This window comes from Perognathus longimembris, chromosome 24 (assembly GCF_023159225.1).
Source record: "Perognathus longimembris pacificus isolate PPM17 chromosome 24, ASM2315922v1, whole genome shotgun sequence".
Classification (NCBI taxonomy): domain Eukaryota; kingdom Metazoa; phylum Chordata; class Mammalia; order Rodentia; family Heteromyidae; genus Perognathus; species Perognathus longimembris.
Genome location: NC_063184.1, coordinates 27,012,104 through 27,037,189, shown reverse-complemented (window position 1 = coordinate 27,037,189; position 25,086 = coordinate 27,012,104). Strand labels below are relative to the sequence as shown.

At 36.8% G+C, this 25,086-nt stretch overlaps 1 protein-coding gene across 1 annotated transcript in view; it reads right to left on the bottom strand.

The window, feature by feature from the left end:
* Positions 1-25,086, bottom strand: part of Lrba (LPS responsive beige-like anchor protein) — a 417,455-nt gene that overhangs the window by 338,351 nt on the left and 54,018 nt on the right. Inside the window, exons 9-20 of the mRNA XM_048333588.1 lie at positions 24,607-24,804; positions 24,333-24,466; positions 21,675-21,783; positions 21,222-21,374; positions 14,998-15,166; positions 12,630-12,709; positions 11,563-11,625; positions 7,948-8,045; positions 6,167-6,259; positions 4,951-5,059; positions 4,467-4,548; positions 111-234 (exon numbers count right to left, since the gene is read on the bottom strand). Of these exons, the coding sequence (XP_048189545.1) occupies positions 111-234; positions 4,467-4,548; positions 4,951-5,059; positions 6,167-6,259; positions 7,948-8,045; positions 11,563-11,625; positions 12,630-12,709; positions 14,998-15,166; positions 21,222-21,374; positions 21,675-21,783; positions 24,333-24,466; positions 24,607-24,804 (1,412 nt within the window). The remainder of the gene's footprint in view (positions 1-110; positions 235-4,466; positions 4,549-4,950; positions 5,060-6,166; positions 6,260-7,947; positions 8,046-11,562; positions 11,626-12,629; positions 12,710-14,997; positions 15,167-21,221; positions 21,375-21,674; positions 21,784-24,332; positions 24,467-24,606; positions 24,805-25,086) is intronic.

Below are 25,086 nucleotides of genomic sequence, written 5' to 3'. Positions count from 1 at the left end.
ATGAAAAAATTAATTTCATGCTATTTTAAAGCAATTTTTCTAAGACAAACTGGATTCATACAAAACTGAGGTATAAATATTGCAAATAGATTATTTCTGATCTAGCTTACCTCCTGTTTTCTCTACTGTTATTAAAAAGTTTAATCATGTCAGAAAGAAAAGCTCGGCGAACCTCCATGCTCTCTGGGCACTGGGGAGAATTTCGAAGTAGGGTCGCAATTACCTTTAGTATCTCTGTAAGACAATTCATGAATAAATAAAAACTAAAACACAACAAAAAAGTTCATTTAGGAAAAATCATCAATATATTACAATTTCTTTAGCTTTATATAAATGTCTACTGAAAACATCCTCTTCTGTTATGGGAAGAAAATGATAGGAGACAATGTACTCATCATGACAGCATTTATAAAGGAAAGGATTTTATTGCATGATTTGAAACATGAAAAGCATTTTTTCTGGCAGTGGTTGGAGATTAAATACCCAGCACCTTCTACACAAGCACTCTACCACTGAGGCACACCTCCAGTACCAGAGCTAAATTTTTTAAAGTTAAAAATGAAGCAACTTTAAATTATAAATGAATCAGCTGGAGATAAAACTACTATCTGCAATAGTAAAGTTGTTCTTAAAAACAAATAACACAGCTAGGGCATAACATAAAGTGGAGAGCACCTTCACAGCCCTAAAATCAAACCTCAGTACCAACACCAAAAAAAAAACTAAAAGCCCTCACAATATCAGAAAAGAAAAAAGAAAATATTAAGTCCTAAAATTCTGCACTTTATGGCATGTCAAGCCTTTTTTCTTTATCAGAGTAAATTTTTCTAATTATAAATACTTTCCTCTGTAACTTCACAGATTAAAAATTAGAGACAAAGGCTCCAAAGCAATTAAAATCTATTCCACATCTCCATCCCCACAACCAAAGGAAAATAATAAGGCTCTACACTTCTTTCAATATGATGTTGACTGAATGACCAGAACTTAGCATATAGAAAAAAAATTCATTGAAAAACACATACTAAATTCCAAAATTCGGAATTAAAAAATATAACTCAAAATTTATAATTAAGCAATGTACCAAATTGTTAACCAATTAAAATTTAGGAATTCTAAGCCAGACATTTGCCAAGGATTTTAGTGAATCTAGGACATTACGTTGAAGTGTCAACTATGAATACTCTTTGTTATTCAATTCATGATATTTTGAGAGACATTCTGAAATTCTGCTAATGGTAACTTCAAAGGTTTTCTACCTCAACCGGGGGTGGAGAGCTTTCTCCTGCCAAGAGCCATGTTTATAACACCATTCAATAAAACAGGCATGGGCAGCTGATGAGAAGCGTACACGTCTGACCTGTCATGACCACATGATTGTGTGGGCCTTGACCAGCTCACAGGCTGGATGCTCCCCACTCCTGAACAGTAATTACAAGAACGATGAAAATCATCATCACCAGAGGATAACTGCCGCTGATTTTGAGATACGTTATCACAAATACTATTTTAAGAAAATACAGTTAACTCTATCGTTACACAAGCAGACAGAGATGCCATATATTAGCCTCATGTGAGAGTTAAGGACATGAAGGCAAAAGAGAAAACAGGCAATCTAATTAAAATTAATACCTGTCTTTTCTGAGCCAATTTCAATACATTAAGTAATTAACTTCCATGATCTGAATGTGTCTCCGACGGTAACATGTGTTGCCCATGTGGCATTGCTAAGATGTGGTAGTATTAAGGGAAAAGGCCATGAAGGCTCTCATACTAGTGGATTAAAACCCATATAACAAAGGCTTCACCCAGACTTTGAACTGCCTTCCTTGCAAGCAAAGCAGATCTTACCAGACCAAATGGAAGCACCTCCATCTTATCATGCTAAGCCTCCAACAGTGAAAAACTAATACTCTGTTCTTTTGAATGATCACAGCCTCAGGCATTCCTCTATAGCAACACAAAATAGAGTAAGGTAACAGAATAAGGTAAACTTTTTATGTTCACGATTTTTTCCTTTTTTCACTCTAAAACAACAACAAAAAAAAACAAAAAAACAAAACACTATCTCACCCAAAGCAAGACTGTGCTTTAAAAATGGCAGAGAATCTGCCACTCGACTCACATCCCCAGCCTGGTATGCTCACTTACAATCCTTAGCCTGCGAGAGACATCTGAGGGCTTTCTCACATTCAATTGTCTGTGCCTAGGAGGAGGCCATCATCTCACTGAGAAAGGCCTGGAATGTATGCTTTCCATCTTCACAGGGAGGAAAGGAAAACTACACACACTGCACTCTCATAATCAGCGAACTGTAATTCCATTTTATGAAGTTTTTGTATTAGTTATCATTTATCTTTTTGTCTGTGTATCCTATATTTATACTGAATCAAAACCTGTAAGAATTCTGACACTGAATTCTATTTCAATAATACTACGTTGAACTCACTGTAAATTCAAATACTACATGTTTACCTATCTTTTGCTTTCTCAGTCTGAGAGGACTTTTCTATTAATAGGCAATCTAAATTTAATAACTAAATTTATCATGCTTAGTGCATGACTGATATGTCTTTGTGTTTTCACTTTCATGTGTGCTTGCTGCTTCATTTCAATTTTGTCATTTGTTCTGTATAGCAAAGTCTATAGATCTGGGTTTTTGCTCTTTTTCTATAATTTTTGAAGGTGCACTTTGTTCTGATTCTACTAGTAGGCCCCTGAGAGCTTTTCACAAATTCATTTTTAAAATTGACTTTTATCCCTGGCACAGCTGATGCTAATTTAAAAAATAAAAATTAATTAAATTTTAAGTAAAATAGCATTTATACACAGAAGTAAACCTTACCACACAAAAAGTCATTAAATTCAAAACTCTAAGGCAAATTTTTTTTGTGGAGGGGGGGACGTAGGGGGGAATGAATGGTTGGTTGGTCCTGGGACTTGAGCTCTGGGCCTGGGCACTGTCCCTGAACTTCTTTGTGCTCAAGGCTAGTGTTCCACCACTTGAGCCACAGTGCTACTTCCTGCTTTTTCTTAGTTTACTGGAGGTAAGTCTTATGGACATTCCTGCCCAAGCTGACTTCAAATTGTGATCCTCAGATCTCAGCCTCCTGAGCACCTAGGATTACAGGGGTGAGCCACTGAACCCTGGCTTCTAAAGTAATTCTTTTAATGACATGATCTTCAAAAAGACAAGAAGGAAGATACATTTCAAATGCTTAAGCATTCTCGAGTTGAGAACAAAACTCAACTAGAAGAATACATACTTAACAAATATACTTAACAAATGTAATAAGGTCCTGAGTTCAATTCCCAGCACTTCCAAATACAAGTAAATAAAAGACTTAAATAAGGCTATAAGCATAAGGTATAAAGAATAAAGGCTGGGCATAGTGGCTAACAGCTGTAATCCCAACTACTCAGGAGGCAGAGATAGGAGGGTCACAGCCCAAGATTACCCTGGGCAAAAATGAAACATGAAAAATAAAAACTAAAGGGCTGGGAAATATGGCCTAGTGGCAGGAGTGCTTGCTTCGTATACATGAAGCTCTAGGTTCGATTCCCAAGCACCACATATGTAGAAAACGGCCAGAAGTGGCGCTGTGGCTCAAGTGGCAGAGTGCTAGCCTTGAGCAAAAAGAAGCCAGGGACAGTGCTCAGGCCCTGAGTCCAAGGCCCAGAACTGGCAAAAAAAAAAAAAAAAAAGAAAAAGAAACTAAAGTAAAATGGGCTGGAATGTGGCTCAAAAAATGGAGTATTTGTGTAACAAATATTAAGATCCTAAGTTCAAACCTAAGTACCAGAGGAGGAAAAACAAACAATAAATACTTTTCCATTCCAAATTCAGTATTCATAACAATTTAAGATAAAACTACTGGTTTAATAAAATTTAGTCTGGCATTGCTAAACTATAATCGTAACTTTGTTAAAAATCTGAGTATACATTTTACCAAGATCTTGCGAAAACAATTTTCAAGTCAAAATCTTGTGAAAACAATTTTTCGAAATCTTTACACAGCATAACATGTTGTGTATATAATATATTAGAATATGTTGTTAGAATCAACATTAAACACAAAATTTAAGATAACATTTTCTATAACAAAATACTCATAAAACAGTGTGCTGCAACAAAATCAACTCCAGGTTTTTCACAGTCTATTTTTTTGGGGGGTGGGGGTGGAGGAGGTACCATTCTTGAGGCTTGAATTCAGGGCCTGGTGCTGTCCTTGAGCTTCTATGCTCAAGGCTAGAGCTCTATCACCTGAGCCACAGCTCTTTTGGCAGTTAATTAGAGGTAAGAGTATCATGGGCCTTCTTGCCCAGGCTGGCTTCAAACCACAATCCTCAGATGTCAGCCTTCTGAAGAAGCAGGATTTCAGGCATGAGCCACCAGCACCCACCAAGCCATAGTGACTTTGTTATTGGTAGCAAAACACAAGTGTTTGACAGCATAAAATACATACGAGGGTTTTGTATCTTTACTGAAGAATCAGGATCGGGATGCTGTTTATGTATCACCTGAGTACAAATCTGCTCTATAAGAATCTAAGAAAGTAAAACAAGAAATTACATTAGCATATCATGATATTAGTATCACTATAAGAAAGTATAATTAGAATAGCAACTAAAATTTATTATATTGTCTATTATTTTAGTGTTAAATATTTTATGTACATAAGTAAAGTCAATATTATAATGCTGCTTTTACTTACCTATAAAACGAAAATCAAAAGTAAATATTATGTAAGAAATACTTAAGCAGGGATAACTACAAATAGTAATTCATAGATTAATGTATTTACAGAAATGCAGCCATTTCCTCTTTATATAATTTTAAAACTCTATGTTACAAAAATAAGTGGCTTTATTTTACTTAAAGACAGATAGTTAATACAGGTACCTTTCTAATTAGAAATTAATAGGAGTAAATTCTAACTACATTCTTACCTCAAAGAGAACGTTGTATGTGGTCATTGTGATTTGATTTGTCTGAAGCATGAGTCTCTCAGCCAGCAATGAAAACAATCCATGACCAAGCATGACTTCAGCTTTTCTCCTGCAATTACACAGGAAGAAATTACCAACCTGCAGTTACTGTGTACCATTTACATTCTGGAGGAAGGATAAAAAATGTTTTTCAGAGGATAGATTACAACCCAATTACCATACCAATGTTTTTAAGGCTATAAAACATTCAACTAGAGAAATATTTACTAAAATATAATTATAGCTAAATTTATGAAAAAAAATCAAACAAAATAGGCTATACTAGAGCAGAGTAAAATCTTCTACTAACTCTTCAGAGTTATTATTTAACTAGTGGCTATTATTCAGTTTCTAGAACTCAAAGCATGCAAACTAATTCTTATCATTAATACAAAATATAAATAACAGTAATTTTCATATTAAAAATACATACTCCCAATTAGTCTTACATTATTTACACATAGAGTAATGGAATTAAGTACTTTAAGAATAATTAAATGTTTACATCTCAAGCAACACTACAAGGGAAGAAAAGAAAAGGATACAAAGGGAAAGGACCTAGAAGAGAGGATAAAGGAGAGATAAAGAGGATCACAGTATGAAGCCAACACTGGCAAAAGCTCAAGGCTCACTCTGAAAAAGAAAACTGAAAGACTAGAACACAGCTCAGGCTCAAGCAGTAGAATATGGTTCAAGAGACAGAGTGACTGCCTAACAATTTCGACCCGCAATTCAATCCCAGAACACCAGTTTTTTATATGTTAAAAATCCCAGTACCGGGCTGGGGATATAGCCTAGTGGCAAGAGTGCCTGCCTCGGATACACGAGGCCCTAGGTTCGATTCCCCAGCACCACATATACAGAAAACGGCCAGAAGCAGCGCTGTGGCTTAAGTGGCAGAGTGCTAGCCTTGAGCGGGAAGAAGCCAGGGACAGTGCTCAGGCCCTGAGTCCAAGGCCCAGGACTGGCCAAAAAAAAAAAAAAAAAAAAAATCCCAGTACCCATACATATATTTTTCACTTCCTTATCTCAGGCTAGTTAACAGTTCAGGGTAGAAGGAGAGTAAAAGGAGAAGAAAAGTAGAAAGTAAAGGGACCACAAAACAGAAATGACATTTCAAGGTTTTAAATAAATAAGAAATAAACAAAGATCCATTTTAGATTGTATACATACTCACTTTGGGGCCAGATTTTTTAAAAAATAGCCCATTGCCTTGAGAGCTTGTACTCTAATTCCTTCACTTTTTGATGCCAGGAGTTTGTAAATAACACTGAATAAATAAAAATTAAAAACAAACTATTTTGAGTACATTGTACAAAAAGTAATGATTTAACATACATGTTTTTCATATGATTTTAAACTTAATTCAAGTAATGCACAAATGAGGTTAATATACATTTCAACATTTATAAATGTCCTTGGGCTGAGCATGGTAGAAGCTCAAACATGTGAACTCAGCTGCTCCAGAGATGAGAGTAGAGGATCAAAGTTGAAGGACAAAGCAGGCAAAATCACAAGACCCTATCTGAAAACCAAACTAAAAGTGGTATGTGGCTCAAGTGGTAGAGCATGGCTCCGGAAATTTGAAACAAGGCCGAGTTCATATCCCTTAGGACCACAGGGAAAAAAAAGAAATAATAACACCTTGCTATGCCAAACTTGTTATACCTCCTTTAGTGAGAAAAATAAATGAGAATAAAATATGGTGATTTCTCCATGAACATACATCTCTGTAAATCTTAATGCATAAAACTGGCTTTCAGATACCTTTTATGAATCAGTAAAAATAAAATATTACTTAAAGGAGTACATATTTAAATTTGTCAACAATTAGCACCAAGACAAACAAAAGAGTAAGCTATATGGTCATCAGAAAAGACATACAAATAGTATGTCACAAATAAAAATGGCCCATGATAAATGGTACTAAACTTGAGAGTATTTTTGTGTAATTGGTTTTACTCTGGACATATGCATAAAGAAGTATATATGGATATCCTGTGTTTTGTTTATATTTCAATAGGATAAAATACAGAATATGAAAGCTCACATAAGAAAAAATGAATAGCCTAAGCCGCCATGCATCTTTTACAAACTGGCTTAGGAGCTAATAACATTCCCAAAAAGAAAGTTAAACATCTAAATAACATCACTGGCAAACTGGTAATGAAAAAAAAATACTTTATAAAAACTTTCCCAGAAAACTGACAAGTAGATATTTCCCAAATTATTCTGTGAGAGCAGCATTTATTCTCACACAAAACTTAGCAAAAGGTATTATAAGAATAGAAAATCAGGGCTGGGGATATAGCCTAGTGGCAAGAGTGCCTGCCTCGGATACACGAGGCCCTAGGTTCGATTCCCCAGCACCACATATACAGAAAATGGCCAGAAGCGGCGTTGTGGCTCAAGTGGCAGAGTGCTAGCCTTGAGCAGGAAGAAGCCAGGGACAGTGCTCAGGCCCTGAGTCCAAGGCCCAGGACTGGCCAAAAAAAAAAAAAAAGAATAGAAAATCACACACCAGCCAGACACAGTGACACATGCCTGTAATTCCAGCTACTGGAGAAGAAAAGAAGAAGCAAGGCTTGAGGCAAGCTGAGGCAAAATGTCTCTACCAACAAGCCAGGTATGATGGTTCATACCTATAATCCCAACTACACAGAAGGTACAGGGTAGGAATATTACAAATCTGAGACTGTCAGAGTACAAAATACTGAAATGATTTATCAGTCTTTATTAATTAAATTCTATCAAATAATAAGAGACCTCTACAATTTAAGATTCATTCATAAGCCACACCATGAAATAAGTCCTCAATCTTAAATCATTTCATACTACAAACTCATTTCATAATGTAATATCAAATAATACTTTTCATATTGAAGGATCTTTCAATGTCTCTAAATGTCTCTAGTGTACTAAATATAATTAAAAAAAATTCTTGATAGACTAACTCACCGTAATCCGTTCCTTTGGTCAAAAGCAGGAATCATAGAATTAGGATGCTCTGCCATTAATGCCACAAGCAGCTGGAGAACATCCATTAGATTATCATCCTGTAATTATTTTAGAAATTCAAACATAAGAATGAGGAAAAACCAAGGTATATGAATATTAAATACTTGTGAAACAACAGAAATTTCAACTTAGGAAGTAAGTAGACATATCCATATTTGTTTTGAACAAACTGTATTCTTTAAATATGCATGTTCATCTGTGTGACTCAAAAAAATATACCATCAAATAGAGAATTTCTTAACCAAGGATGTAAAATGCCTTTTAAGTCACCAAAAATTCACTGAAGCATAGTCTACAGAAACAGCAGATCCAACTAAACAGGTTTTTTTTTCTTTCTTTCTTTTTTAAGTTTTTATTATAAAACTGATGTACAGAGAGGTTACAGTTTCACACGTTAGGCATTGGATACATTTCTTGTACTGTTACCTTGTCCCTCATACCCCCCTCCCCCTCGTCCCCCCCTGAGGTGTTCAGTTCACTTACACCAAACAGTTTTGCAAGTATTGCTTTTGTTGTTGTTTCTCGTATTTTACCCTTTGTCTCTCAATTTTGGTATTCCCTTTTTATTTCCTAATTCTAATACCAGTACACACTGTTTCCCATACACTCAGATAAGATTACAGAGATAGTGTAGATACAATCACAAGAAGGTGATACACGAACATCATCAATAGTAGAAACTACAGATACACATGGGATGTTGAAAGTAGTTACAACTCTGATATAACAATCATTTTCATAAAATGGAGTTCATTTCACTTAGCATCATCTTATGGGATCATAAGGGTATAGCTATTGGGCTCTTGTGATCCTCTATTGTGACTTGCCTAAACCTGTGCTAATTATTCCCTATAAGGGAGACCATAGAGTCCATGTTTCTTTGTGTCTGGCTCACTTCACTTAGTATAATTTTTTCCAAGTCCTTCCATTTCCTTACAAATGGGGCAATGTCATTCTTTCTGATAGAGGCATAAAATTCCATTGTGTATATGTACCACATTTTCCTGATCCATTCGTCTACGGAGGGGCATCTGGGTTGGTTCCAGATTCTCGCTATGACAAATTGCGCTGCAATGAACATTGTTGTGCTGGTGGCTTTACTTTGATTTTGTTTGTAGTTTTTTGGATAAATACCCAAAAGTGGGGTTGCTGGGTCATAGGGGAATTCTACATTTAGCCTTCTGAGGAATCTCTATACTGCTTGCCAGAGTGGCTGAACCAGTTTACATTCCCACCAACAATGAAGTAGGGTTCCCTTTTGGCCACATCCCCTCCAACAACTGTTATTGTTAGTTTTCTTGATATATGACATTCTTACTGGGGTGAGATGGAATCTCAATGTTGTTTTGATTTGCATTTCCTTTATGGCCAGTGATGTAGAGCACAGGTTTTTTTTTGCTTTGTTTTTAAGAAAGGCTTATATATCAGAAAACTGGATAAAGGAAAAGCTGAGTTGTTCTATGATAGAAAAGCATATCAAAATGAAGCATGATGGGGCACACCAGTAATCCCAACTACTCAGGAGGCAAGACAGGAGGATATCGTGATCAATTCAAAACCAACACAGGCAAAGTTAGCAATACACTGCCTCAAAACAAAAGGGCTAGAGTCACAGTTTGAATGGTACAGCAATTGAGCATGAGCTGGGTTCAGTCTGTAAGGGAGTGGAGAAACAGGAGCATGTAAGTGCCTTTAATATGCCAATAAATGCAGTAAGTCCACTGACAGTCCATTGATTTTATTTCCCCAAATTATTTAACCTAGAATATGTTATCTACTCTGCCTCCTAAGAGACTAGTTTTGAAGGAACATATGGGAGAATATATTTTTCTTTTCTTTTTGCCAATCCTGTGGCTTGAACTCAGGGCCTGAGCACTGTCCCTGGCTCCTTTTTGCTCAAGGCTAGCTACTCTGCCACTTGAGGCACAACACCAGTTCTGGCCTTTTCTATATATGTGGTGCTGAGGAATCGAACCCAGGGCTTCATTGTATATGAGGCAAGCACTCTTGCCACTAGGCCACATTCCCAGCACTGAGGATATATTTTTTTCTTACATATCCTCTATCATAAATATTAAAGGGGACAGTGGTCCATGTTTACTAAGTCAACATACTGTTCTGCCATAGAATCTGGAAACAGTACAGAATATCAGCACTAGAATACATGAATTCTGGACTTCAAAAGGCTTCATGAAAATCCTAATATCTTTGTTGGCCGTTTCATGATGTACGCATATCACAAGAGCCCCTTGGGCATTACTGACACCTCCCATCCAAAGGCGCCAAGGGTATAGGGGGAGCTACCACAGGTTTGTTCACTGGGTTGCTGCTCTGACTAGGAATTGAAATTTCTGCTAGGGAAGTCACTTGTAAGCTCATTTTGGAAAAGTGTTCATAGAGAGGGCTGAAAGAACTCTATTTACTAGACTGACAGAAAGCAGGGGCCACTGTGACTTACAACTTTATCTCTTGTGAAGTATTTTGTTTACTTCCTTAAAGTTAATAAAAGGCATAATCACCTAAAATAACAGATTACTAGGCATTTCATCTTAAAAGCTATTAGACTTGGCTAGGAAAAATATCTACAAACCAGAACACAGCATTCAAGGGGAAAATAATCATAATCATGAGCTATCTTCAATCAAATAAAATTTAATTAACAAATTTAAGTCATTTGTGTATATACCTATTAACACAGGTCTAATCATTAGTCCTCAAGTATTAATAATTAAAGAGTCAGTATTTCACTTGCTAAAAAAATTAATTCACAATTATGGAAATTGAAATTATCAATTAAAATGTGATATCATGGTCTATCAATTCTTAAATTTTATTTATTTATACCTTAACCAGATTTAGTAAGATTACATCTGGTATATATTTCAGTGCTAAAAAAAAAAATCAAGGAAGAAAAAAGCAGATCTTTGAGCCTATTTAAGTTTCAACCTCCCTTTCAATCACATAATTTTAAATCCCATTACAAATGGAAAATTTGAATATGAATAATCGGTGTGAAGACTACCTTAAGACTCTTCTTTCCAAAGAGGCCCAAGATCTCACTTTTTATTAATTGTTAGGTGATGTAAGAGGGACTCCAGTTTCATACATCAGGCAATGAGTTCATTTCTTCTTGGATAATGTCACCCCTTCCTGCACGCTCTCCCACCAGCTCTATTCATTCTCAACATACAATCTAGTTCGAGAACCATGCTGCATTTGTTCATCCTTTGTCCCTCCATATGATGACAAGCTTAAAGCTAATCATTTTTAGCCTTTTTCAAAATCTTTTTTCCACTAATTCCTGGACATACATTAAAAGTAGGTTCTGGCATTTCAGTAATAACTCAGTGAAATCAAATTATAAGAACATTGAAAGCCTTTCATGATTATGTTCAGACTACTTAGATAAAAATTTAAGATTTAATTGTTAAAAAAGGACTTTATTCTCCAACACAGTAACTAAGTTATTGAAGGTTTTTTATATGTTTACATTTTTAAAAGCCTACAATGCAGCTCCAAAAAGTAAAACCCAAAAATATGAAATTCAAGCATTACCTCATGCATAGTCAGTAGGTAATTAAGAATGGCCTGCAATTCATCCTCCTTTACTCCAGAATCCTTTGGAAATATAATACAAGTATTTTATGTTCATACATGAAAAACATTTTAAAAGGGTAACAATATGCACCAACTGGTCAAAGTGCTCAGCTGCTATAAATCTAAAAAGATAATATAGGGGCTGGGAAGGTGGTTTAGAGGTAGAGTGCTTGCCTAGCAGGCATGAAGCCCTGGGTTCGATTCCTCAGTACCACATAAACAGAAAATGCTAGAAGTGGTGCTGTGGCTCAAGTGATACCGTGCTAGCCTTGAGCAAAAGAAGTTCAGGGATAGTGCCTCGGCCCTGAGTTCAAGCCCCAGGACTAGCAAAAATAATAATAATAGTCTAGATTTATTGAGAAACAACTAAAGACATACAGCCTAAAAGACTATAGAAATCAAAGAGACTTAACACTGCTACCCATTTACATGAAAGACTGATAAAGCCACAGAATTCTAAAGTAGACAAAAATTAAGTTATGATAAATATTCAATCTACCACTCATCTAAATACAGACAGCTTTTCTATATAGAATGTGACTTTTATACATATACCTATAAATATGGGTCACATCTGTAATCTCAGCTACTTGGGAGACAGAGGCAAGAAAATTTTTAGTTAGAAGCCAGTTGAGAAAAGTTACAGAAATCTTACCTCAAAAACAAAATATAGGGCTGGGAATGTGGCTTAGTGGTAGAGTGCTTGTGTAGCATGCAGGAAGCCCTGGGTTCGATTCCTCAGTACCACACAAACAGAAAAATCTGAAAGTGGTGCTGTAGCTCAAGAGGTAGAGTGTTAGCCCTGAACAAAAGGAGCTCAGAGACAGTGCCCAGGCCTGAGTTCAAGCCCAGGACTAGAAAAAAAAACAAAACTGCTAGGGATATGGTTCAAATGGCAGTGGATTTGCCTGGTATGTAGGATGACCTAGGCTTAACCCTCAGTACAATCAATCAATCAATCTTTCTATGCAAAATTACCAGCTACAATACACAGCAGGAAACAGGATAAAGAAATGTCAACTCACCTTCATCAGTAACTGTTTAATGAACATCAGCAAAAATGCTCGCAGAGAAAGTATTTCCTTTTGACTAGGTCGTGGCCCATCTTTAAGAGACACACAATACACTTAGTAATTCAAAGACCTTACAGACATCAAAAGTATAAAATTCTTATTCTCAATATCTTTTCCTTTTATTTATACAAAATGTATAGGTCAGCCCTCTAAAGAGTAACTCCTCTTTTTATGCCTCATAAAAGACATTCAATCTCACCTGCAATTGTATATAAAATATTCTAAATGTACAATACAGATTATTCTGAAACTACACTAAAGGCATCTACTTGTACTACAGGTACGCCAAAGGATTTCAAAAACAAGCTATTCTTTTGAAGGATTTTTGAAAGGTAACAGAAGTTTACCATAAAAAAATACAAACTTTGAACATTAGTATGAAAAACAGCTTTTTATACTGTTGTTTTTACATTGTGCAAAAACTACAACAAAATCTCAAAGAAATGTTTCAACATATAGTATTATTTATGAAGAAGGAAAACATTAGGGTGACTGATCTGCCATCTACTTCAGTGGCTGGAAAAGTCCTTGGTCACACGTGGCTCACATTAAGTCAATTTTCATGTCTCAAACATATAATCCCAAGAAGAAAGCTTTTGAAACCAAATACCCATTGTTATAGGATCCTAAACTAGGTACCTGTTTGACTCATACATTCTGCTATTTTCCCCCACTAATGACTATTTACGGCTAGTTCCTAGACCACCTAAGTACAGGACCACCATGACCCTAGACAGATCAATTAAAATAGGAGGAAAATTGTTTAAAATCTCTTCCACATGATTTCTACACAAAGAACAGGATGTAGAGTTGGCATAGAATCACAACTCTCTCATTTGAAGTTTGAGACTTTCCCAACATCATTCCTTAGTTGTGAAATGCAGGCCAGGACACAAAACCCAGAGCAGTATACTATACTCCTAGAGCACCATGAAATCATCATCAGTAAGTTCTCACCTGGCTCTAGATGTGCTACATCCCTGCCAACTTAAGTATCTCATATGGCTTTCTAAACTACAGCTACCATATGATTTGAGAATAAACTAAGTTTATTTTGGAGGTCACATAAAATATACTATGAAAGTATGAAATCTGCCTTTTTAAGTCATTAAACTGACAAAGTCTTTGACTACAGTTGAGATGTATAGTGTTAAATACCCCATCACCTATTTTCTTATATCAAGCAACAGTCTTTAAATTTCTATCAAGGGATTGACTCATCCTTATCTCAGTTCATGTGAGTGAAGATGAGGATACTTCCAAATCTGGGCCATGAGTTTAATAACTGCCATGGAGAAAGCCACAGCATCAATCAAAAACAATGAGGAGCAGAGATTAAAATAGACACTTGCTGAAAATACTTGATACAGGAAAATACTCTTTTGCTAGTGTGAGGTTATGAAGACGTGACGATGAACTAGCTGCTTGCAACTACAAAGGAAGGTATATGTGAACCATTGAGATATAACAACCAGTAAAGCCGGGGGCTAGAGACTCATGCCTGTAATCCTAGCTACCAGGAGGCTGAGATCTGAGGATCACGGTTCAAAGCCAGACAGGACCAAAAAGTCTCCACTAGCTTATCTCCAATTAACCACTCAAAAACTGGAAGTGGCACTGTGGCTCAAGTGGTAGAGTGCTAGCCTTGAGCACAAACAGGCTCAGGGACAGTGCCCAGGCCCTGAGTTCAAACCCCACAATCAACAACAACAACAAAAAGAACCAGTAAAAATGTGTTTCTACAGCTGTATTCCGAACTCATGCACCAAGCTGTATGTGCAACTGCCACTTTCTATCAGCGAATTAACTCTGCTGTTTTCTATGAGCCAGTAGAAAGTAGGTTTTGCAAAAATTACAAAGTTTTCTTCTCACTCCTGCCAGAATGTGATGACATTAGGAATGTTTGAGTAAGTTAGTCATGAGTAAACAGCAGTTACTACCAAAATTTTACAATTTCATTACTTCTGTATTAGAAGTCCATCTTTGCAACTTGTGTAAGAAATCTCTCTCTCCAAAACATTATTTTCAATCACTCTCATGGTGATGGACAATGTCAGCATCAATACCAGTTACAAATTAAAATTTTCCTGCTCTAGTCGTATTTGTTCCCCAAATAACTCACATGAGTGCAAGTAGCATTGGTCCACACAGTAGCAGATTATTAACTGGTAGCAACCACAATTTGGAACAAACTGTTAAAACTTTCGCTAAGAATATAAAACTTTGTCCTAATGAGATTTTTAACTACCCAAATAGCTTATTATATGTTTAAAACTTTTGGCCAGATGTGTAACCGAACATTTGGAGAGAAATGATATACCTAATCCTTTGGGGGCGATACCACTCCGGTCCTGGGGATTCACTGCCCAGTAGTAGTACTTCAGTGTGTGCATGATGAGAAGCACTGTTCCAACTCTCCGGATAGTGTTGTATATGTTGACAGTACCAATGAATTCAGTGGACAGGTATGTATAGAGCATCAACTGAACCTACAAAATCAAAATGAAGAGCTTACATCAAAAACACCCATTGAAAAGTGGGCCCCAGTGGCTCACACTTGTAATCCTAGCTACTCAGGAGGCTAAGATCTAAGTCCAAAGCCATCCCAGGCAGGAAAACTGCTGAAACTCTTTTCTCCTATTAACTACCAAGAAAGCCAGAAGTGGACCAGTGGCTCAATAGCTTTTAACAGAAAAGGTCTGGGATAGCTCCCTGGCCCCAAGTTCAAGTCCCAGGACCAAAGCAAAACAAAAAACATCCACTAGCATTTTACTGTTCCCAGTAACACTCTTAGGCTGCTCTAGCTGTACCAGATATTTTCTGAAAAGTAAAATGCTAAGCATGACAGCAACATGTTAGACACCAGCATGCACTGACACACAAGCAAACACACCACATTCCAAATTCTTAAAAGTACATATGGTAATTGTTTTTTACACTAGCATTATAAAGTAAAAAAAAAAGTACCAAATTTTTGCAACTGATACTTTGCATAAATCTGTTTAAAAACTAGAATTTTTTATTTTGCAAAAAATGGAGGCTAGAATGACTCAAAACTATCCTCATAATTTATATTTACGTTAATTTTATAATATAAGAGGAAGAATATAAGTATTATCCCACCACTGAAAAGTTTCAGTGAAATAATGACTCTAATATTCTCCCAACACCACATGCCAGTACTTAGAGCAGCATAAAATCAGGACTTTTTCTTCTTCAAGAAAATTCATGAAAATGAAACCTTTTTCATTTTCATGAAAATTCATGGAAGTCATGAATTCTTTTTTTCATTTTAATGTGAGTAGATACATTTTATAAACTAAACAAATTTTAAGTACACATATACTTCTCCCCTTGGCCTACTAACCATTACCAATGAACAGTTATGGTACCTTCCTTGGCGGTATTTTCAATTTTAAACCTATTGGACATTACAGTGTTATTTTGCAATTCCTTTAAGGAAAAAAATCAGGTACCTAGCCATCAGATACCCTACAAATAAACAATCTTAAGATTCAATTAGTAATCCTACCTAGTCAAAATGGTAGATCCTGAATTATCTAAAAGTGAGGCTTAGGAAACCCACTATAGTTTAGGGGGAATATTATATTATATACACATATACACATACGTGTACTGTACAGACCCAATTTATCTGTCCCTGCATCAGTAGAACAGTGGCATAGCCCAAATTCTTTTTTTCTATTGTCAAAGTGATGTACAGAGAGGTTACAGTTTCATAAATTAGATATTGGATACATTTCTTGTACTGTTTGTTACCTCCCCCTTTCCCTCTCCCCCCATGAGTTGTCCAGTTGGTTTACACCAAACAGTTTTGCAAGTATTGCTTTTGTAGTCCTTTGTCTTTTTATCCTGTGTCTCTCGATTTTGGTATTCCCTTTCACTTTCCTAGTTCTAATACCAGTATACACGGTTTCCAATGTACTCAGATAAGATACAGTGATAGTGCAGGTACAACCACAGGAAGGGGATACAAGAGGATCATCAACAACAGAAGCTATGGTTTCACATGGCATGTTGAAAGTAATTACAACAGTGATATATCACTCGTTTCCATAACATGGAGTTCATTTCACTCAGCATTATCTTATGCATTCATGGGGGCATAGCTATTAGGCTCTTGTGATCCTCTGCTGTGACTAGTCTAAACCTGGGCTAATTATTTCCTGTGAGGGAGACCACAGAGTCCATGTTTCTTTGGGTCTGGCTCACTTCACTTAGTATAATTTTTTCCAAGTCATTCCATTTCCTTATGATGGCCCAAATTCTTAATCTCTTTATTTCAATCAGACATATTTACAACTACCTATACACACAACCGCACTGTATTATGGGAATATATTGGCACATGTGCTATCCCTCAATAGCTGAAACAACAGTTAAAAATGTAAGAATTAGGGCTGGGAATATAGCCTAGTGGTAAAGTGCTCGCCTCGTATACATGAAGCCCTAAGTTCGATTTCTCAGCACCACATACACAGAAAAAGCTGGAAGTGGCGCTGTGGCTCAAGTGGTAGAGTGCTAGCCTTGAGCAAAAAGAAGCCAGGGACAGTGCTCAGGCCCTGAGTTCAAGCCCCAGGATTAGAGAAAAAAAAAAAGTCAGGCTTTGTTCTTGGACGACAGCAACAGCAGGCAACTGGAGGATGCCTTTAAAAAAAAACAACCAAGGCCACTTGGAAAATTCCACTTGGGCATGCTGTGACACCGAGTGCTTTGTGTGCATCCCGGGTGCCTGCAGGCTGGTGGCTCCCGCCTGGTTTCTCTGAATCATCCGTGAGTGTGGCCCCTGGGCATCTGCGCACTCCTCCCACCGCCAGGCCAGCTTTGGAGGACCTGTGGCTTCCTCGCATCCGTTATTTGGGCTGCTCTGGGAATGGATATTCCATTTTTTTTAATGTAAGAATTAAACATTAGTTTATTTTTGTTTACTCTTTAACTTTAGGGGTGGTGATGCTGACCGATGCTGAGGCTTAAATTCAAGGCCTTACACTCTGCCTTAGCGTGTTCACTTACGGCTGGCCTCTACCATTTAAGTCACATCTACATTCCCAGCTTTTTGCGGGTTAATTGAAGGCAGAGTCTCAAGGGTTTATCTGCCCAGGCTGGTTGAGAACCTTGATCCTAGGATCTCAGCCTCCTGAGTAGCTAGGATTATAGCTGGGAGCCCCACTGGTTATGAATTTAAACAAAAGATCAAGCATAATAAACATATAGAAACAAAAAAGTCATGAGGCAAAACATAATCAACTACATGGCATAGAGCAATTAAATACTGTGAATTCAGCATACAAGGAAACCAGGTAGGATAAGCTAAAGCAGTGAAGAAAACCTTCGTTAATCAAGTAGTACTAAAATGGGCTTTGAAGACAAAGAGTCAGGTTAGGAAGACAGAAGGAAAGGGAATTGTAAAAAAGAAATTGGGAACTGAAATAAAAGATTTCCCTACATCTAGAATCACGATTCTCAAACTCATCTGTGCCAAAGACCCTAAGGGAAGGAAGTAGGAGTCTATCTCTGTCTTTGTTTTTAAAACCTTCCCCAAATTGATTCAGCAACCAAGAATGAATACCACTGCTCTCAGGAACATGCCTATTCACTGAGTTTCTAAATAAGAAATCTTTGGTGCAGGGCTTATGAGTCCTTATGAAGATATAAGGCTAGATAAGAGACTACTTTATTCTAAAAACAATGAAAGGCTGGGAGTGTGGATTAATGGTAGAGTGCTTGCCTAGTATGCATGAAACCCTGGGTTCAATTCCTCAGTACCACATAAACAGAAAAGGCAAGAAGTGGCACTGTGGCTCAAGAGGTAGCCTTGAGCAAAAGAAGCTCAGGGATAGTGCCCAGGCCCTGCGTTCAAGCCCCAGGACTGGCTAATGATAATAATAACAACAACAACTAATTTAAAAATAAAAACAATGATAATATATTTAAAGTTTTGGGGCTAAGAAATTACCTGATGAAGGCAGAATGCCAAAAACATGTAAGAATTCTGGCAGAAGTGAAAAGTCAGTCAGAGAAAACTAGATGAGCCCTGGTGACTCACCTGTAATCCTAGCTACTCAGGAAGCTGATATATAAGGATTACAGTTCAAAGTCAGCCCAGGCAGAAAAGTCTGTGAGACTCTTACTCTAATTAACCACCAGATAACCTGAAGTGGTGCTGTAGCACAAACTGATAGAGTGATAACCTTGAGCAAAAGAACTCAGCATCAGACCCCAGGCTGTGAGTTCAAGCCTCATGACTGACAAGAGACAGTGAGAGAGAACTGGAAAACATCTATTGAAAATGATACTGTGGGACTGGGAATGTGGCTCAGTGCTTGCCTAGCATGCATGAAGCCCTGGGTTCGATTCCTCAGTACCACATAAACAGAAAAAGCTGGAAGTGGCACTGTGACTAAAGAGGTAGAGTGCTAGCCTTGAGCAAAAAGAAGAAGCCAGGGACAGTGCTCAGGCCCTGTGTCCCAAGCCCCAGGACTGACCAAAAAAAAACTGTGGTAAAATAAAAAAAAAAAATACCACTTAATAGGTACATAAAGAAATGAAACTGAAGACTTCAGGATTAAGTGTTAATTATGCACAAATCTTCCTCCAACAACCACACAATAGTTTTACATCTGTCTTCCTCTCTAGGTCCACATTCTATGAGGGTAAGAACCACATCTGTCTAGTTCTACAGTACCTACAGAGTCCAGCCTGCAACACTCACTCAACAAACAACTGCTGAGCCAACAAAGAACCACTGTAGATAATAAAATTCATACATTCTAGTAAGGCCACTAAAAATTGCCTCTTAGCAGATCTAAGATAAATTAACATTATAAATCACTGTTCGCTTTTCCAAAAGCAAAGGCTGGTCCATGTATCTATACTTTCAAATTAGTAACCACAGATGGACTTACTATGAAGCTAATGAAGCTTAAATTTTATGAGCACTCATCAACATGGGCTCTTTCCAAGACTCTGAACTTAGTTTTGGATGCATTATACTGTATCCTTTCTTCTCAAAGAGCTCTTACCACCTTGGAAAACTATATATGACCTTCAAGTTGCATAAAAATGTGGATCTGTCCTTTGTTATAACTACCTTTCTAATAAAGTAAAAGCAAATAAAACTCCTCATGGACATACAAAGCAGACAGCTGCGACAGAAAAAAAGTTTAATATCATCAAATCAATTGTAAATTATAAAAAGGAAATTAAGGAAAGTTATTAAAAAGTAGAAGGTAAGAAATAAAGTGCAATAATAAATATGTCATATGATGAAATTTTTAAAATATTCTCCCAACAACTAAGTATCTAATAAGAGGCTTTCTGACCACTTCAAAAGAGACACAATGCCTTACAAATATGCTGTTTAGTAAGACCAGAAAGAGTCTAGGCAAAAATTTTTAAAGTAACTTGAAGCAATCACTGAAAAGAAATAAGACTGAAGGTCATGAAAAAGAAAGAGGTCAAATTTAACCTGGAGATAAAAAGCTGCAAGCTCCAGCTGCCTCCTCTGATTATTTCCAAATGGCAATCAGAATCAGCAGCTGCAGTTCTCTTCAACATCTGAAAAGACCAGCTAAAAATAAGACATAACTCTAGAAAAGCAAGAAAGGCAGCAGACATTTTCTTCTGACAACTAGAATGAGTATGTGCTATTCCAATCTAAACAATGACAGGCACAGCAAGGGGACAGAAAGGGAAGCAGAGGGCAACATACTGGGTATGAAATAACATGGATATAATTTCGTAATGTGATACAAAGTTTTCAAGTTCACCTTAATTCTGCCACTCTTAGAAACATTCGATACATGCAGATTTGTTAAAAGTTTTTGTTCATACACTTTACCAAAAATGTATTTATATCCACATAAAAGTAACTAGTTTGTTGCCATGGTACTAAAAAGTTATTTGGTACAAATAGGACATAATAATTTGAATGTCAAATTAAAGTGATTAAAAGCAGTTATCATGCGTTCAAGAAAAATGTGAGCTCTAATTCTAAGAATGAAATGCAGAGTTCATCACAATGTTGGAGAGGCAAAGTGCAAAGAGGAAGAAAGAATGAGAGCAAGCGACTTGTTAAGATGGGATTTAATGTACATGTATTTATATACATATTATACATATGCAGTAGAATAGACCTACCACTGATATTTGCACTGGAATTCCCCACTTTTGATTCATATTTAATAAACAAAATCGCTTGCAAATAAAACATCTACCACAAGAAAACAAAGACCATAGCTCTACTTTTAAAAATAGTAAACATGGATGCATGAAGGAAAGAAGGAAGGGAAAGAGGTGGGAGGGAAGAAGAAAGGAAATAAGGAAAGAGAAAGGGAAGAAAGGAAAAAAGAAAGAAGGAAAGCAGGAAGAAAACTTACAAATTTTCCTGAAAAGCAAGAAAGCAGGTAAAGGTCATCTACAGAAACCTTATATGCTAGTAGTCTATAACAGGATAAAAGAAAATTCTGGTAATTATCACTTTTCTCAAGCACTAAAACTTTGTAAAATAAAAAGAGGCCTTACCTTGGCTGGGGTGTGAATCCAGATGGCAGGGTTTAGAAGAATGTGGTCACACAACTGCTTGAGTAGGGGCATCCCATTCTGCAGATTGCTCAGATACTTGGAAAACGCAAGGCAAAGTTCAAGTACTGCTCTGCTGACATGGGATTTGGAAGACTGCAAAAAGAAAGTGGTTTAAAGGTTAATACTAATTCGAGACAAGGTAAGTAAATTACAGGCTGTCAACACCAGAAAAAGACTTGCGCCACAAACTATTCTCAAAGTTAAAGATGGCGTGAAGCTCACTACTACACTCCATTAATAGAGAAATAGAGGCAAAGTAAAACAACAAAACAGTTTCATTTTACCATTCTGCTATAGCCAAGGAGACAAACTTACAGATAGATTTCTGAACCACTTAGGACAACAAGGGCACGACTCACAAATTAAGGATCAGAATCATAAAATGTTTCTTACCTTTTCGAGACTATGTCCTATTACCAAGAAGCCCTTACAGGCAAGCATCTGCTCCTGCATAGCGATTGAGTTCTTCAACAACTCCATGATAAAAGCCAGCAAGGTTGTACTAGAAAAAGAAAAAGGTAGTGATTTGAAGCAGCGTATCTTATTAAATAAAATTAGATACACATAGACTCCAATTTATCTTTTAATAAAATTTTTAGAGCTGGGGTGTGGCCAAGTAGAACATTTGTACAGCACATGCGCTGGGTTCAATCCCCAGCAACAACAGAAACAAAACAAGTTCTCCATATCTATGTCAAAGAAATTAAAGTTTTACTAAAACTGCCTCTAGAACTATTTCAGAACTGAATTTTTAGTGTAAGACTACGACTCACTCAAATACTTATTTGAAATACTACATCACAAACATTAATAAGTGAATAACTTCAAAAGAACAGAACATACATTATATAGAGAAAAATGAACATTGTCCAAAAATAAATAATAGAAATGGTTAATAAATGTATATGAAGGCGTAAATGCAAATATATTAAGTTTGGAGAATTTGAGACTAAAGGGAGGAAATGTACAGCCAATGGACTAAGATTTAACTCCTCAACACATGCTGGAGCTCCAGTGAAGCAAGTATGAACTAAGCAGGGAATACATGAAGAGATCAAAGTTAACTTGGACACAAATTTGGGGTCCTTGAGCAGTAATTTAAGGAATTTGTTCATTTTGCCAACAGGAAAGTAGTAATCTTTGAGTCTTAAAAAGGTTTAAAGTAAACAGAAGTTACAAGCCTGTTCTATGAAACAATTAAGCCAGCTTAATTTTTTTAATTAGACTAGGAACCCCAGGGCGCTGGTGGCTCATGCCTGTAATCCTAGCTACTCAGGAGGCTGAGATCTAAAGCCAGTCCAGGCAGAAAAGTCTATGAGACTCTTATCTCCAATTAACCACCAGAAAACCAGAAGTAGCTGTGGCTCCAAGTGGCAGAGCACTAGCCCTGAGCAAAAGAGCTCAGGGACAGGCCCCAGGCTGAAAATTCAGGGAGAGGAAGGGAGAAAGAAGGAGAGGGAGGGAGAGAGGAAGGGAGGGATGGAAGGAAAGGGGGGGGGGAAGGAGAGCAAGGGAGAGGAGGAGAGGGAGAGATCAATTAATCAGTCAATCAAATTAGGGAAGGAATCTAGGCATGATAGTGAAAACCTATAATCCCTCCACTCTGAAGGATAAGACAGAGGAAATATCAAGTTAGAGGATGGCCACAGGAAACTAACAACACAAATATACATGAATGAAAATACATTTGGCAAATACTAGGAATGTAAACACATTTGACACCGTGTTCCTTTTTAGAAAAACATGAAATAATAACAAAATTACATTTTAAAAAACAAAGAAAAGGGGGCTGGGAATATGGCCTAGTGGCAAGAGTGCTTGCCTCATATACATGAAGTCCTGGGTTCGATTCCTCAGCACCACATATATAGGAAGTGGCCAGAAGTGGTGCTGTGGCTCAAGTGGCAGAGTGCTAGCCTTGAGCAAAAAGAAGCCAGGGACAGTGCTCAGGTCCAGAGTTCAAGGCACAAGACTGGCCAAAAAAAAAAAAAAACAAGAGTCTCAAAAACCAAAGAAAATAATTTCTTGCCTAAAAATAATTTGGAGAAAATTATTTTGCCATTAATTACATACATTGATAACAGACATCAAGTTGTGCATAAACGGAAAAATCAAAGAGAATAAAACTCATTTTAACTTCTAAAATAATAAATAAAACTATTTTTTCCAGTTAATAGTTTATCTAGAATATGTATTAGTGAGAATATCAATAAGACATCCACCTTATGTTTTATAATTCACCTTAAAATTCTTATGCCTCTGCCTGAAAAGACTAAACATGACAACCGATAATAAAATTTTATAAATAAAAATGTTCAACTTAACTTTAAAAAAACCTAAATCACCTGAAATAACACCACTAAAATATTTGATTTTCAATTACATACACGAATAGTAAGTTAAAATATGAACATCGAAATTCCCATAATAAATTCCTGCCAAGTAAGAACTTAAAATATTTCAAAAATTAGATCTGGTAAAAATGTATACAGAGCTGGGAGTGTGGCTTAGCAGTAGAGTGCTTGCTTTGCATGAATGAATGAAGCCCTGGGTTCGATTCCTCAGCACCACATAAACAGAAAATGCCAGAAGTAATGCTGTGGTTCAAGAGGTAGAGTGCTAGCCTTGAGCAAAAGGAACCCAAGGACAGTGCTCAGGCCCTGAGTCCCAAGCCCCAGGACTGGCAAAAAAAAAAAAAAGTATACAAAATGTATTTTGTTAAAAATACAGTAACTTTATTATAAAACACTATTTCTACAGCTTCCACTTTTTCTAATGATATGCCGGTTACTATTGATATGGATTAATTATTATTTATAGGTCACAAATATCTTTAAAATATACTGATTGAACAGCAAATATGAAAGGTATTATGGAGCTCAATAACAATGAAAGTAACTCTCAAATCAAATAGCCAGGAATGGTAGCACAGGTTGGTAATTCTAGCAACAGAGAAGCTGAGAAAGGAAGGTGATGAGTTTGAGGGCAAGCTGAGTTATACAATGAAATGCTGTCTCAAAAAGAACAAAAAAGGTGGAAGGAGGCACTCACCAGATAGTCAAGTCAACCTCATCAGATAGATATTGCTTATAATCCAACTGTGAGAAAAGGGGAAATAGTACTTGTACTCCTCCGATTGAGTGCATGGCACTTTGGATGGAATGTGTTAAAACTGCCTTCACGTCCTTGAAACAGAAATACACAGTTAAAAATAAAGCACAACAGGAAATACAAGAACATTAAAAGGTGACAATTGTGCATGTGATGGAAGCTACAGAACATCCCAGGTCTAGATTAGATATATTCTTAAAGCATAACTTCATACCTGAAGCATGAGTGCATGTGGTGAATGAACGAAAATGGAAGGGTTGTCCTTAGGAGATGACTCGAGGCACAGCTGGGCGTCTGTAGCACGTGGGTTGTATGTGAAGGCAATGGCACTAGAGAGCTTGCCATCATACAGTAAGAGTTTGTGATGCTCAGCAAGGAAAAGGTCACTTTCTGCTTTGAATTTAAATGTGCCCTGTGAGTTCATAAAGTAGAGCACAGTTAGAATACACTTCACACAAGAAAGCCTAAACACAAATCACATGGATATGAAACTGCAAGGAGATAGATAGGTTTCAACAGGTGATTTTTCAAACAATACCAGGTTAGAGAAATCCTCCATATGTCAGTCCCTATCAATACCACGGATTTTCCTCTTCATACGACTTTTGCTGAATCAGGAAGTTTTGATTTGTTATCTTTGCATTCTAATTTTCTTTGTGATTTCTGCTTCGAACCACTGATGGTTGGGGGGGAG